The sequence below is a fragment of the Quercus suber genome, unplaced genomic scaffold (genome assembly GCF_002906115.3).
Source record: "Quercus suber isolate HL8 unplaced genomic scaffold, Cork oak 2.0 scaffold_235, whole genome shotgun sequence".
Lineage (NCBI taxonomy): Eukaryota > Viridiplantae > Streptophyta > Magnoliopsida > Fagales > Fagaceae > Quercus > Quercus suber.
In genome coordinates this window covers 522066-539153 of record NW_027069692.1, presented here as the reverse complement: position 1 = coordinate 539153, position 17088 = coordinate 522066, and the positions used below count along the sequence as shown (strand labels likewise).

Sequence of the window (17088 nt, the reverse complement as noted above, 5' to 3'; positions counted from 1 at the left end):
GCATATTCAAAAAGTATAGGAAGAATTAATGCATGGATATGTTGTAATGCTTATGCATGAGAACCCCTTTTCACCCGCACGTCACGTGCATTTGGGATGATATTCCTATAGGATTGGGTACGAGAGTTAGGATTTTCAAACCTTCTGTTGAAGCTTTCCAAGTAGGTGGTGAACGTACCAATCATCTTTATCACGTCCATTACACCGAGATCACCATTTCGACCTCTTGATGACTTAACAGCCAAGTCCTCTTGTCATTTCTTGGTCCTCTTGACCTTTGATCAGTTGCATTCTTCAATGCTTTAAGCTTATGACAGTTTGGTTTAGTGTGTCCTTGAAATCCACAATGATGGCAAAAGTGGTTCGTTCTCGGACCTCTTTGTGATCTTGGAAGAGATTTTCCTCTAGCTTCAGGTTTGATCACTGATTGATTATGGGGCTTGTTCAACACCCTTTGGTCAGCCACATTCTTCCTCTTTGTCCCCTACTATCTTAGATGCAGAGCCAGTCACTACAAGTTCTTGGGCTTGCACAAACTTCACTTCTTTAGTGATTTTGACAGCTAAACTACTTTCTCTGGTATATCCCAACTTGGATTTGTTTGAGAATTGTTTTTGAGAGGAAATGACATCATCTAGTTTCTTGGTGGAGACCCTCTCTACCTTGGCATTTGCTTGAACTACCTCAAGCTCAAGAAACTTTATCTTTGAATAGGCTTCAATAAGCTCTCCATTCAGCATCTCTATCTCACACTTTGCCTCCTTATGTCGCACTAGGAGACTCCTATAATCCTTCTTAGCCTTCTTCATCTTTTTCACAGCTGCCTTGGCCACACGTGCATATTCTCCTGATTTCTCAAGGAGTGAATTGAAGTTTTCTAGAAGGCCCCCTATACTCTCATCTTCTTCAACATCCGATTCTTCTACAATTCCCATTGATTCCTCATCACTATGCTCCCCAAGCTCTTGTACAAGAAAATTCAAGTCCACTGAAGACTCAACATCAGCAATGGTCATAAAACCAGAGTAATTCCCTTCTTTGTCACAGCTTTCCTCAGAATCAGAATTGGATGAATTTGAGTCACAAAGAGTTGTGGCATATGCCTTGCCCATCGATTTCAAATAGTTGGGATACTCTTTCTTGAAATGACCGTGTCCGTTGCACTCGAAGCAAGTGAATCCTTGTGTGCATTGGGATTCCTTTCCATCTTTCCATTTGAATTCCTTTTTCCCCTTCCTGGAATTTTGAAATTTCCCTTTAACTTTCCATTGTTCTTGAATTTTAAAAACTTTCAAAAATTCTTCACCAAATATGCCACATCTTTATTGACAACATCCTCATCCGATGATTCATGAGCTTCGACCCTTCATCAACCATCTCAAGAGCAAGAGATTTGCTCTTCCTTTGTGTGGGCAATGACAATTCATAGGTCTGAAGTGAGCCAATCAGTTCTTGGACTTTGATATCATCAAGGTCCTTGCTCTCTTCAATCGCTGTCACCTTGGCACGGAAGCTCTCTGGCAACGAACGAAGGATTTTCCTCACAACTTTAGAGTCCTCCGTTTTCTCCCCCAAGTTGAACTTACCGATGACTACTTCATTCAGCTTGCTATAGAAAGAGTCAAAAGACTCATCCTCACTCATTTTCAGCTCCTCGAAATGAGTGGTCAGCATCTGTAACTTGGTATCCTTCACTTTCTTTGTTCCCTCATATGTGGTTTCCAATATCTGCCATGCTTCCTTGGCAATAGAAATGTGAGATATCCTATGGAACTCTTCTGGAGACACACCACAAAAAAATAGCGTTAAGTGCTTTGCTATTTGCATTAGACGCCGTGAGGGTTGCCTTATCCCATGTGGATTTGGTAGCCTCCGGCCTAGTCCATCCAATATCCACCCCATCCCAAACGGTTTCATCCATTGAACACAAAAATGCCCTTATCCTAACTTTCCAAAAGGCATAGTTGCTACCATCAAAATATGATGGTGCATTCAAAGATTGAGACCGATCCATCTCAATAAGTGGTCAAGGAACACATTAAGGTGTTTAAACCAAAAAGTGTGCACCTGCTTTGATACCAATTGAATGTTCAATAAGTGTATAAAACACTATGAATGTTTAGACCCCCAAATTACAAAATACCAATTCAAGCTTAATATTAAACAATGTATGTGCGGAAAATAATATAAGCTTATACTAGAATTGATAAACAATCTAAACCAAATAAAATCACATCCATAGCAGAAATTAAATAGTAAAGATTAAAGGAAGAGAGATGCAAACACAAGGACAACACAACGATATGTTATCGAAGAGGAAACTGAAGCTCTTGGCATAAAACCTCTCCGCCGCCCTCCAAACGGTCAATAATCCACTAAAGAATGAAGTTGGGATACATGAACAACAGAAGACCCTCCAAGCCTAATCTACCCAGTGTACCTAATCCCTCCAAGCTTCTTGCTCTAATGAGGTTACGTCGAACCTTTGTCTTCTTTAGCTTACCAGATTCCACTATAGCCTATAGTATCAACTAATAACCATTAGTCCCTTCCTAACTACTTCCTAAAGTACTAAATAGCTTTCTCACAAATGTGGGTATGATGAGAAAAGGATTTCGGTAAGAACCTCTCAAGGATGTAACAATGGAGAGGGTGAGAGTAGAGGAATTTAAAGAGTCTCTATGTAAAGATTGTGGATGAATCAATCTTTTTTTTCTCTAGGGTTTCTCTCTCAAAATTCTCTCTGGAAGCTCTCTACATTTTGTGGGTATAAGGGGTATTTATACTAGGGTGAGAAAAGAATGTGAAGAGTCAGTTTTTCCCAAACAGGGCGGTCTGGCGACTTGGTCTCGCGATTGGACTAAGTCGTGAGTTCAAGTCATGAGCTAATGACTTGGCCAGCTTGAGACTTTTATCTTGTAGTGCAGCAACTAGCGTGACTCTTCAGCTCTCCTGCATGCTTCACATGTGTGCCAGTTTTGGCGACTTGTAAGCTGCAAGCCACTCGCGAGATCCAGTCGCGAGTCTCTGTTTCACTGCACAATCTTGAGCATTTCTTCACACTCTCTCACATACTACCCTTACATGAATCCCACCTAAATATAGGATTACTAAATGCTAAATACAAGCAAATTTGGCACAGAATAAAGCCAACAGAATGATTGATTAAATTTAACCTTACAGAAATCACCCCAAATTTCATTAGAGGGAGTCTCCAATCGTCCCATGAGACAAAAAAGAACTGGGACTTCCAATACCCAAAGGACGAAGGCAGATCCCAGGCTATCCTAGTCCTCCTCTCCTATGGCACCAGCTTATAATACTCATGCTCCTTAGACGCCTTTAAATAGTACAAGTAGACAAGCTCGTCCACTCTGATCATGTCTCCGCCCGTAGTAGCCAGCCATATCCCCATATAGCTGACCACTATCCTCCATGAATTGGGTATAAGTTGCTCGGGAGCAGTACCAAAGTAGCCTAACAGCTCCATAATAAAAGGGTGGATAGGGAATTTAAACCTAGACAAGAAGGAAGCCTCGTAGAAGCATACCTCCCCAGGGAAAAAGTGGCAAGCCCGTTCCTCCTCATGGGGTAGACCAACCCTAACCCTATCCGGAAATTGAAATATGTCCTTAAACCTATAAAGTGTATCCTGGTCCAAACCATACACCTCTTCAAGAGCATGGAAAGCCCTAACCTCTCGAGGGGCAATGACGGTAGTATCCCCCTCCACAAGTTTGTCAATGGACGATAACTTGGTCTCTAACTCACTTGACCTCACCTCAAACATTATCCCTCGCTCCCCCACCAAACTTTCAAACTAATCAATTAATTGACGAAGCAAAGGTAGCAAGTCAGCCAATGCAACACTCAAACTATTACCCTCAAAGACAAAATTCTCAAGGTTCGGGAAAACACCTAAAGATCCCCCCCAAACGCACAAAAAGGAAGGAAATTGAAGGATAGGCTATCCTAACCTCAGAGCTACTATCCATGGAAAACTAGAAAACAGAGAGAAAAAGATGAATCCTAAAAACCTCCAAAAAACCGAAACACAGAAAAAAGGAGGAAAGAGAAATAAGAAATTTGTCATAATCTATGTCTATGCCGAAAAAGTAAAACAGAGGAGGGAAGAAAGGCATACCTCAAAGAGAAAATGTAGAGAACTCAGCCACTGAACGCACCAGCTTAGAGAATATCACAAAGGAAAGTTGGGGAGGAAGAAGCTCAAAGCAATGATTGGGAGTTGGAGAGAGTGAAATGGGAAATGAAAAGAGGAGAAGTTTAAAAAGCTAGGCACAGAGAACTAAAAAACAGTGAGAAAACCGAGAGTCACATGGAGTGGAGTATTAAATTCCCCCCTCAGGCCATGCCACATGGCCACAACATACCCAGCATCGCCACTGTGCATTGAATAAGGAGGGAAATATCAAGAGACATAAAAAATAAAAAAATAAAAAAAATAAAAATAAAAATAAAAATAAAAATAAAAAACCTTTCGCCTCTTAGTGATCGTCATTACTAACAACTATGCATTGGTTAATTATTAATACTATACAAAAATAGTTAATTCAATTACAGATATTGTCAAAACCTTGTAACTTATTTGACACAACTTGGTTTATAAATGAATTCAAGATGTATTAAGGGCTCCAATTAATATTAGCTGACGTTGGCTATTTTCTTGTAAATATTATGTTATTCCTATATGGATTTGTTAAGGAAGTCCTATTTTGTTTCGTTTTGGTCTCCATGTCTTAGCCAATTTGCCCTAACATATATATGCATGGTTATAACTCGATTAGACACAATCTCCAATTTTGCATGCCAAGGCTAGAGAATTAACTAAATAGAAATTCTCTGGTCTTGTTGTGCGCTAGTGTTAGTTGTGTGAGAAAGTGAGCATTGACTAAATTTGGGTTTTGTGAGAATAACTTTGTACTACTATTGTAATCTTCTTAATTAAGTTTTTAGTGAAATTTTCCTTTCGTCACTACTCATAGACTATTGCCAAACCATGGAATTTTTTTTTTTTTTTTATGTGTGTGTGTGTGTGTGTGTGTGTGTGTGTGTGTATATATATATATAGAGAGAGAGAGAGAGAGAGAGAGAATTACTTGAATAAAATTTCCTTGGTCTTGCTGTGAGCTAATGTCAATCGTGTGAGGAAGCAATCCATGAATGCATTCAGATTTTGGGTTTTGTTTGAATAACTTTGTTCCACTATTGTAATCTATTTAATTTTTTAGTACAGTTTTCTTTACGACACTACTTGTAAGCTACCGCTGAACAATGTAATTTTTTGTGTTCATTCTCTTGTTTGTGTTTGTGTTGTTTATTTTTTTTCTTTTAGCTTCTTTCATTCACAAGTTTATGTGAATGAGAAAAGCACAATCTTCTGTGGTGCTATTTAGAGGTCATTTCCCGAAAATGAGAAAAGCATATAGAAGTTGATTTAAAATTTGCCATAAATAACCTTACAAAATTACTAACCTGATAAGTGATCAAGGATTGTTAATGTCATTTTGTGCAATATTAATTGATATCTCATGATAAATTCTCTAGAGAATGTAATTAAGTTGTTGGTGTGGATTCCAATTATCTCAATTGGTAAAGTTTTTTGTTATCGAATAAAATATTTCGGATTCAACTTCCTATATTAAAAACTAATTAATGTTTTTGTCTGATAATAAAAAGAAAATCATCTTAGAGTCACATGTTCTGAAGATACTATTTTATCTTTATAGAAAAAAAAAATAGTTGGTTTTTATGCCTTTTATGGATTAACTAATTTTATTTATCAAAATCAAACCCCTTTTTTTTTTTTAATATTCGTTGTAAGATTTATATGAAAGTATTTGTAGTAGACCTTTTCAAAGATTATGAAGTTCTTTGTCTTTTAATTCATCTAAAAAAAAAAAGATTCCTCAAATGACTAGTTCCTGCCGCACTTTTCTTTTACCATCCCTTCAAAAAGCTAGAGTCTACTTAACTTGTGCAATTTCTTTTCTCTTAATTTCTTCTTACGGAAAATGGGGAAAAAACACTCTTCATAATCTTTAGATGGGGTTACAGACAATAACCAGATGGTAAACTCTTGAACTTGGAAGCTCTCTCTCTCTCTCTCTCTCTCTCTCTCTCATATGACTTCCCTCAACAACTTCACAACCTAACACAAACCGTTCATTAAAAAAATGGATGGGTTTGGTTATGGCGTGCTTCTCTCCCTTGGTGTTCTTATGTTTACCATAATCACTACCTTGGTTTCCTATTGCTGCACCCTGATGCGTATGCCAGCTCCACCTGCCAACCCATCTCATCAAAGGGTCAACACAACCACAATCATCACAGACCAAAGCTTAAGCAACATGGAACAAGGCCTAGACGAAGCCACAGTTCACAGCTATCCAAAGCTCCCTTACTCCCAGGCCAAGCTCCAAAAGGGTGACTCAATCGCTTCTTGTTGTTCAATATGTTTGGGTGACTACAAAGACACTGAAATGTTGAGGATGTTACCTGATTGTGCTCATATCTTTCATCTGAAGTGTGTCGACCCGTGGTTACGAATGCACCCTTCGTGTCCCATATGTCGAAACTCACCAATTCCAACTCCTCTTTCAACTCCGCTTGCTGAGGTGACTCCCTTGGCGGCTCGACGAGATTGATGTCATGAAGAAAGATAGGGATTTGAATACTGAAATCATTTTAGTTGTTTGTGTATACCCCTAAACTTTTGGATAGATTCATTAGGTGTTGAGCCATCTGTAATGGTTTGTATTTGCAAGTTTTTTCTTGGTAAGTTATATCGATCAATTAATTTAGCAACTTGATTTCCTATCTTGGACATGATAATTGAGAAACTACAATAATTAAATTCGTTTTTGAAGATAGCCGAAAGAAAGAAGAAAAGGAGAAAAAAAAAATTGCCTTGTGATTTTTTCAAGTAATATTGTTAGTCTTTTGATGATCCCGTTGGTGATTTTCCTCATATTATCCTTCACAAATTGGTTCTATTGTTCTGACATAACATGTTTCAATTTTTGGAGTAGAAGAAAATTTGAGCATAATATGTTTTCCAGTGTTTTTTTTTTTTTTTTTTTTAACTCTTTTGGCACTTCCAATATCAATAGGTTGAATTTTTTAATTCTGTATCTTCCAAAAGCAAAATTGACCATGTGAGTCATCCCTGGATTCAAACAGAGTACTTGGGGAATTTGAACGTTGCCAAAAGAGAAAGAAAAAGGGGAAAAAATTGCCCAGTGATTTTAAAGCTAGTTTTTAGTCTTTTGATGATCTTTGTAATAGTTTTTCCTATTTCCCTCTACAAATAGGTCCTATTCCAGACATAACATTTATCAGTTTTTGGACTACAGTAAGCTTTACTCTTGCACATATTTAATATATTTAATTGATGATATGACATTATTAGAAGAAAAAAAATGATATAATGCGCTTCCTAAATTTTTCTTTGTTATTTGAATTTCATTAACAGATATTTTTAGGACATTCATTAATAAATTATTTTAAGATTTTCTTTTTTAGAAAAATGAAGAAGTAACATTTTTTTTTTTTTTAGTTTCAATTTCCCATAATCTTCTAAAAATAATTCCCATAAAAATATTTTCCAAAGGGTTGATTAATGGATGCTCTAAGAGCATCCATTAACCAGACACTTGTTTTTTTTTAAGGTTTGGTTGACTCTAACAAAAAGTACAATTAAAGATACCCATATTTCATTTTCTTTCTAATATTTGACAACAGTTTATGTTGTTGAATTTAATTAAAGAAATAAACATACTGAGACGCCAAAATTCAAATGCAGTTAAATTGTCAACTTATAATGGGAGCAAATTTTACTTAAAGTTTATGAGAATCTATAAGGTTGAGATTGTTGAGATGTGTGTTTGCGGTGTTCGCTTTGTCTTGCCCTTTGATCGCTTATCTAGCAAGCTAGTATGTCAATTAGCACAACCTGTTGGCTATTGTCTTGGACTCAAATCAATATTCCCGTATTCCTGCAAGGATTTGTTAAGGAAGTCCTATTTTTCTTTGTTCTGTTCTTATATATATATATATATAACCTTAACGTTTAACTTTATATAAACTGCTCCTTATTGCACCACATAGTTATATAAATTAATGCCATGTATACATTTAAAAACACCGAATAACTGTGGCTTTTCATTTTCCAATAGGCACATTTTCAGTCAATAGACACATTTTCATTCAATAGGCACCTTTTTGGTCAATATGCACATTTTCATTCAATAAGCACCTTTTTGATCAATAGGCACACATTTTTATTCAATAAGCATATTTTCCACCAATAGACACATTTTTCGGTTAATAGATACGTTTTCATTCAATAAGCACATTTTCGACTAATAGGCACTTTTCTAGTCAATATGACTTTTTGGTGTATTCAATATGAAGAGTTATGACATTTTAATAGACACTTTTAGTAGACATTTTTTTCATTAAATAGATACATTTTCAGCTAATAGGCTCATTTTCGATCAATAGGCACTTTTTCATTCAATAGACATCTTTTTGGTCAATAGGCACATTTTCGATCAATAGGCACCTTTTGGTATATCCAATATAAAGGGTTATGGCATTTCAATAGACGTCTTTTGGTAGGCACCTTTTCGGCCAATAGGCACATTTTCAGTCAATAGTTATATTTTTATTCAATAGACACATTTTTTGTCAATAGATATTTTTTGGCATATATATTACAACCTATCTTATGTATACCTATATATATATATAACACAAACTAAACTAAAGACACAACATTCTATCTCTTTTTCCTTCTCACAAAAAAACTAATAAATAAATCAATATATATATATATATATTTGGTTAACTAATAAAACTTTGTGCTATTTCTTTTAATATTATTATTTTTTTAAATTTCAAGCATTTTCGTTTACTATTCCAACTAAAAAATAATGGTTTTCCTTTTTAATCTAAAACTCATTCAGTAGTTAGCAACTAGTATAATATAAAAGTGAAACATTTGACTTTTTGTTGTCCACTGCTTATTACTTCATGTGGCTACATAAATTTATAGCACCTATATATTTAAAAATACAAACATTTGTGCTTTTTTGTTTTGCCTTATTTATTTATTTATTTATTTTTTTTATTTATTTTTTTTTTATCTTTCAGCACGGTGGAGAAAGTATGAGGAAAAAAAACATGTTCTGCAAATAGCAACCATTATTTCTGCCTTCTGCTCCATATCCATTTTATAACAATGCCACAATGTTCTCCACAAAAAATAAGTAAAACAAATTCATCATAAACATATCTAAAAGCACAACCTTGCCTAAGGAAGCACCCAACTTTTGGCATCAAGCATGAACTCAACATGATTACTTATTGTGATTCTTTAGACTTCTTTGTTTTCTTTGCACATGAAGTAGTCCTTTTCTTCTCCAATAAAATGTCCTTATAATTTTTTTTTTTTAAAAAAAAAAATCAATTCTAAGAGATTTTCCCTTTTAACTTTATGAGTATTATACAATTACATTAGTGGATGCAAAACATTTGGAAAGATAATTTGATGATTGGGTTCTACAAAAAGCAATTTCAGAGAAGACCCATAGGTTTTTTGTATTTCTAAGAAAGATGAAAAAGAAGAAGTTGAGAAGAAGTTACTAGATGAATATGAACCACTATTTATACCAAAAGGATTATGACCCTTCAATAGACACATTTTTTGTCAATAAATACTTTTTTCATTCAGTAGGCACATTTTCAATCAATAGACACATTTTTCGTTAATAGACACCTTTTCGGTCAATGGACACATTTTCGTTCAATAAGCACATAACCCTTTATATCTCTCTCTCTCTCTCTCTCTCTCTCTCTCTCTCTGTCTCTCTCTCATATAAAGGGTTATGACATTTCAATCAGCAGCGGCTTTCAGAATTTTTTTGAGGGTGGTCATTAAGAAATCTAAATTATGCAAAATCTAATAAAAAGAGAACTTCACTTATTGAAAAAACACACACATGCAAACACATAAAGTCTTACAATTTCCTTCTACGAAGTTTCTTATTTTGAAATCAAAACATGATAGTCTCATTATCAATGTTGCAAGCTACATCTCTTCAAAAGTTTAGTTAAATAAAATTTTTCTTGGAATTTTTCTTTTTATTTGTAAGGACCTAATATATTGTAAAGGGGACCAAATTTTAAGGTCAAAACTTGGCTACAAAATTGGTTGTAGCCTAAGACTACAATTCTCATTAAAAAAATTAACATTGCTACATATTTTGAAAATCTAACAGCTGAATTGCATGTTCTTTATGTTCTTAAAATACATGTCAATTTCATGCCAATCGAACTGATAGGCCAAAAACATATTGACCCCTTGTGATGATTTAATCAATTAATTAGCCAAGTGAATTAATTAGGTTCAATTACATGCAATGAGCGTGGTAGCACAAATAAATCACCAATTAAACTAAGTATGCAGCAGAAAATAAATTAACACGGTGATTTATTTACGAATGGGGAAAACCTACACGGCAAAAACCCCATTGGGTGATTTTAAGGTCACCACTCCCTAGAATTCATTATTATCACAACAAGCGGTTACAAGCAAAGAAATCCTAGTACCTTATACCAACCTACAGTTGAACCCTTACTCCAATACCCAATTGGACTTGTTCTGTAGTGACAACATCTCCTTTTTAATGCACGGCTCCCAGTACATGACAAACCAATTGCCTGGATCCTAGTACGCGACTTCAATCACTAATTAGAGAAGGATGTTGGCTGAAAAGTTCTTCAATTCATCCAGATGATGAAGATCTACTCAATTATAAGCAAAGTGCATTTTGTCAAAGAATTAGCCAATTACGCAAAATAGTGACATATGTTCGTAATATGTGAAACACATATGTCCTAACAATCCCCCCCCCCCTTTGGCAAAAGTGACAAAACCACAACAACCAAATGAACATATGTGAGAAGTCATAAATCACTCAACTCATATTCACTTGTTACATATAATAAAATCTATCCTAATACAAACTCTTGAAAAATTTTGCAAGAAGAGAGTTCATGGTAAGGTAGACTTTGACAACCTATATTTCTGAAACATTTTAAACAAAACTCATTAAGCATCTTAGTGTGAAACAGAAATGATAGATTGCATACAAGTAATAAGAACCATGAGCATAAAGAGAGAAAATAAATAACACATATAAGGGTAGGTGAAAAACATACATCAATATATAAAGAATATAAGTACAATGTATGTCAAAATGGTCACAAGACCCATGTACAAGAACAATGTATCTAAAAAGGAAAAAAAGAAAAAGGTACATCAAATCCTCACTACATTCCTCAATATCAACACTCCCCTTAACAAAAATCTCCTATACTAATTCTCCCCCTAACTATGACTACTTTCATAACCAAAACTACTCCCCATTTTTGTCACGAGTGACAAAGATAAGAGTGTTAAGTAGACATCTCATTAGCACTGGAAGAGCTAGCATTTCCATCTCCATCATCATTGTCGTCGTTGAAGTCATCGTCGTCATCCTCGGATGTCTTGGAAGGAGAAGAGGGAGACTATACGAAGCCACCAAGGTGAGCCTACTGTCTAGCAATATGGCCAACACGAGTGTTCACTTGACATAACTCATTAGTAAGAGTATCAAGGCAAGCATCCATGCGTTAAAGCTGCACCATGATCGTGTCCAGAGTCACACCACCTGCAAAAAAAGAGGGAGCGGAGGTGGATGGAGCAGAAGGAGTGGAAGAAGCTGCTGTACCAGACTGCTTCGAACGTAGTTGTGCCTCACTTCGTTTAACAGTAGCAACGTTTATGGCACTCATAACGGTGAAGTGGTTGGAAGCAAGAAAGGGAAAAGAAAAATGGTGTAAGATCCTCGTGATAACCGAATAGAAGATAAGCTTATCACGGGAAAAGTATCATGGGCTCAGCCCAATCCAAACTTACTAGCACATAAGCAGAGAACATATATAACACACATCTAAATGCATGAAAATATAGTTGTAATGCTCATGAGATGCAATGCATGAAGTTTTTAAGATCAAATCTTCAAAAACCTATCCCAAAAATTTGGCAAAAACCTCTTTGATTTTGAAAAACCCCAAAATTTTCAAAAAATCCCAAAAACTTAGGTTAAAAATCATGAAATGCATGAATATGAGGGATTTAGACACTTACCAAGTAAAGAGAACTTGATTAAAGTCGAAAAGTCCTTAAGGAAGAGGTTTAAGGTAAAAGGAAAGAGGTTTTGGGAGATGAAAAGGCTAGAGAGATCGAGAGATATCGAGCAAAATGAGTCTAAGTTCGTGAGCGCCCTGTATATAGCACCTCAGTAATTCTTGACAGATCGATAGGTGTCGAGGATCTGTCGAGCTTTAAAGAGTTAGAAAGAAGTAGCTATTGAGTAGGTGTCCAAGGCAAAAGAAGATCGATAGATCAAGGTAGTTGTTGAGGAGCTATCGATGGGACATAAATTTTCTTGATCGATCCACATAGCTGTCGAGAGATGTTGAGATTGCAATAAAAAGCAACTGAAGAGCTCGATAGATAAGCTAGGTATTAAGAGGTGTCGAGATTGCTTAAAAATAGTTTTTCAAGAAGAAAAAAACACTGATATGAATGCAATCAAACATGTAACTCAACAAAGGATCCAAACAACATTTTGATCTCTCAAAAACATCTCTTAACAAAAATTGTTAAGCACATAAATCCTAAAACACACACACACACACACACACTAAACAAGTCTAACCAATTTTATATTTCAAAAACAAGTTAAGACAATTTAGTGAGCATATATTAACACATGTAAACCTTGGGGTGGCCAAATCACATTATACCTGCACATGTATCAAGAGTAGTAAAGAATATTGCGTGTTTTGTGTGAAAAACATTACAAGATTGCATAAGTGTATACATGTTATGATGAGTTGAGATATGAGAAAATCACTTTAACTCACACGCAATCATAACTATTTGATGGGGATTATCACCTTCGAGGTACATCCTATAACTCCTACATCTTTTAGAATACACGCTTGCAATCATATAAGAGAAAGAAAATAAATACCCAATGATGTTAAGCATTTCACATTGCACTTTTGCTATGCCAAAGCATATAGATGTCATTTCATGATTGGTGGGCAATAGTGGTGAGATGGTTATTTATGCCTTTCTCTTATGATTTTCTAGTTCTTCCCATCAAAAAGAGTGACACGAGTATTAAGTACAAGAGATTACTTAATCTTACTCGTCACAAACATGAGCCACAAAGCTCACTTGCTTAGTTGTGCATAGAGGTGCTCATCTAAGTTACAAAAGATACATAGTTTAGATAACTTTTTTTTAATGGCCATCCAAAGTACACAAGTAACAATGTACACATACACACATTGTTTTTGTATTTTTCAATTTTTCAAATATTTTTTATTTTTATTTTTACATGAAAAACAAAACAAAGAAAATTGAAAACAAAACCAAACAAAAAAATGTTAAACAAAACAAAGCAATGCATAAAACTAGACTAATTCAAAATGATATAGAAAAACACACAAGTAATGTAGATACAAAACAAGAAATGGAGAGAGATAAGAAGTGACAGAATCACTTGGAGCCCTTTTCCTTCCACACCTTAGAAGAATATTTTCGTCTAGCAAATCCTTGATCTGGCAGGGAGGGGGAAGAGTTAAAACCGTTCAAATTCAAAAGGAACACGAGAGCTTTGAGAAGATCTCCAAGGGGAGCAAAAGAGGATGGAAACTAATTTTGATCTCCCAACGCAATCATGTTGTTGCTCTTTTGAGTGGCTAACCACTTATTGCAATTAGGTTGAGTATGACTGGCTACTCCACAGTGATGACAAAGATACTACTTCTTATGTTTAGGCTTTTGAGAGTTAGCCTTCTTAGCCCTAGGGTTTTTAGTCTCATTCTTAGTAAGTTTAGGTGGTGCTCCTAAGATAGACTTACCCTCATCTATGTTCTCACTAGCTAATTCATTTTTAACTTCATTGCTCTCAATTTCAACATTATTAGCATGAGGAATAAAAATAGTAGTACTATTAAAAGTAATATTAGGAGAAGAGAAATCAAACCCTAAACCGGTTCAATTGAAAGCAGATTTCTGAAGACTGAGCATTTCATTGGCACTTGAAGTCCTTTCCAGCTGAGCTCTGACTTGGAATAGTTCTGCCTCAAGGTTCTTGATCTTCTCAGCAAAGAAGTTATTCTCAAACCTCAATGCTCCAATAGTCTGATTGGCTTCATCAAACTTTCTAGAGATTTCTTCTCGCTCCAGCTCCACATCACTAAGCTTCTTGGTGGTCAACCTATACAACTTCTCATACTTTTTTGAGACTTTGTATAACTTTGCGTAGGCTGTATAGATGTCATCTTGTTCATTCATCTTCTCAAACTTGGATTTCACCAATTCCTCTTCTTCATCCACATCTTCAACAATCCCCTTAGTAGGATTGACAGTGTCAGTGAAGGCATTTAGGATTCTATCATTCTTATTGTCGGAATCACCCTCAAGCTTGGTGTCACTCAGTATGGCAACAAGTGCCTTGCTCTTCCCAACGGTCTTGAGATATGCGGGGCAATTGTGTTTCATATGTCCAAAGCCTTGACACTCGAAGCACTTTGGTCCTAAGAGAACAGTGTAATGACCGCTATCCTTAGCATCCTTCTTTCCCTTGTCTTGGCTCTTGAATTGAGAGGAATTAGATTGCCTACGGTCCTTGTCGAAGCCCTTCCCATTGGCATTTTTTATGAATTTCTTGAATTGCCTTGTAATATAGAACTTCATCTTTGAATCTTCATCGTTTGAAGACTAATTAGTGTTACTGCTCTCGACCTTCAATGCCATGCTCTTACCCTTACTCGATTTCCCAATCCTTGTCAAACCCAACTCATAGGTCTGCAGATTGCCAACTAACTTTGTTAAAGGAATTTTGTCAATATCCTTTGATTCCTCAATTGCGATAATCTAGGCATGGAATCTTTCGAGCAAAGATCTGAGCACCTTTCTTACAATCTTGGGTTCAGGAATGGTTTCCCCAAGATTAAAGCTGAGTTTACTATGTCCTTGAGCTTGGCATAGAACTCATCAAACGACTCATCCTCCTCCATCTTGATTTCTTCGAAGCTTGTAGTGAGCCTCTGAAGCTTAAAGTCCTTGACAACCTTGGTTCCTTCATAAGTTGTCTGGAGGATGGTCCATGCTTCCTTTGCAGTGTCAATAGAGGATATTTTCTTGAATTCCTTATTAGTGATTGCACTGAACAAAGCATTTAATGCTCTACTGTTGAAGTTTGTCGCCTTGATCTTAGCATCATCCCAGTCGGCCAGTGCTTCCTTCAGCTTGGTCCAGCCTATCTCCACATCTTGCCACACTTCTTATCTAGAGACTGCAAGAAAGCTCTCATGCATACTTTTCAGTGTGCATAGTTAGTGCCATCAAACAAATGAGGTATAATAAGAGACTGTCTTTTATCCATGACAAACAAGGGTCAATGGATCACACAACAAGTATTAACTTTAATCAAAGTGTGCCTGCTCTAATACCACTTGATAGGCTAAAAACGTATTGACTCCTTATGATGAATTAATCAATTAATTAGCTAAGTGAATTAATTAGATTCAATTACATGCAATGAGCGTAGTAGCATAAAAAAATCACCAATTAAACTAAGTATACAGTGGAAAATAAATTGACACGATAATTTGTTTACGAATGGGGAAAACCTACACGACAAAAATCCCACTGGGTAATTTTAAGGCCACCACTCTCAAGAATCCAATATTATCACAACAAATGGTTACAAGTAAAGGAATCCTAGTACCTTATACCAACCTATAGTTGAACCCTTACCCCAATGCCCAATTAGACTTGATCTGTAGTAACAATCTCTCATTCTCAATGCACGGCTCCCAATACATGACTAACCAATTGTGTGGATCACAGTACGCGACTTCACTCACCAACTAGAGAAGGATGTTGGCTATAAAGTTCTTCAATTCATCCAAATGATGAAGATCATGAAGTTGCTTGGTCACAAAACCCTACGGTGTACAAATATAGCAGCTTCTTGATGAACTAGGGAAAACTAAGTCTCCGGTCACAATTTGCTTGAACAAAACTTTGCTCAACACTTGTGCAACTTATATCTCTGTTTACGGCCCTTAAAATAATTCTTATATATGTCTAAGGTTGTGAAAAAGAAAGCCCAAACATATAATCATAGATTGGATAAAAAAACATACTCGAAAATTTGAGTTTCTTAAACCTCGACAGATACCTTATCTGTCGAGCTACTGTCTAGCCACAGGATTCAGATAGCTCTAAGTCTCGATAGATGCTAGCTGTCGAGCTTTAATGAACAGCACTTTCTACATTTGAATCATGGATAGACTTGCATGGATTTAATACTTGAACTTGAAAAAAAAGTTTTTTGAAGCGTTAAACACATCCTAGATCTACCCATTTATAAGTAAAGTGCATTTTGTCAAATGATTAGCCAATTACGCAAAATAGTGACATATGTTCCTAACATGTGAAACACATATGTCCTAACACGGACGTTATTTACTATTCGATCCCTAAACTTATTTTTTTATGTATAATTTTAAATTTCAAAAACTTGAAATTTAAATATTTGATTGACAACATAACTATTGATCTTTTCTCTTCTTGAACTTTTGCAAGTATGATAGATATAATAAGAAAATGTAATTAAATGATGGATTTGTCAAAATTCATATCCAATAAAAAAATTATTGATTGAAGTTGTAGCTTTAATCTACAACCAAGCTTGTTGCCAATATTGTCTAAACTTTAATTATGTTGGACCTAAAAAAAATTTAGGGTGGTCACAAAGTTTTTTTAAGGAGAAAAAATCATAAATTTTTAAAATTTATACATAATAATTATTATTTTTACCAGGTCAGGGTGGTCCTGTGACCATCTTGGACTCTATGTAGAGCTGTCCATGCTTTCAATATACACGTTTTGGTATATCCAATATGAAGAGTTATGACATTTCAATTAGC

At 35.6% G+C, this 17088-nt stretch overlaps 1 protein-coding gene across 1 annotated transcript; it reads left to right on the top strand.

Annotated features, from left to right (window-relative positions):
• The first annotated feature begins 5934 nt into the window (after nucleotides 1–5934).
• On the top strand, nucleotides 5935–6825 carry LOC111987510 (RING-H2 finger protein ATL70). The gene has a single exon (XM_024019231.2). The coding sequence runs from the start codon at nucleotides 6195–6197 to the stop codon at nucleotides 6663–6665; it is 471 nt and encodes a 156-aa protein (XP_023874999.1). The 5' UTR covers nucleotides 5935–6194; the 3' UTR covers nucleotides 6666–6825.
• The last annotated feature ends 10263 nt before the right edge of the window (nucleotides 6826–17088 follow it).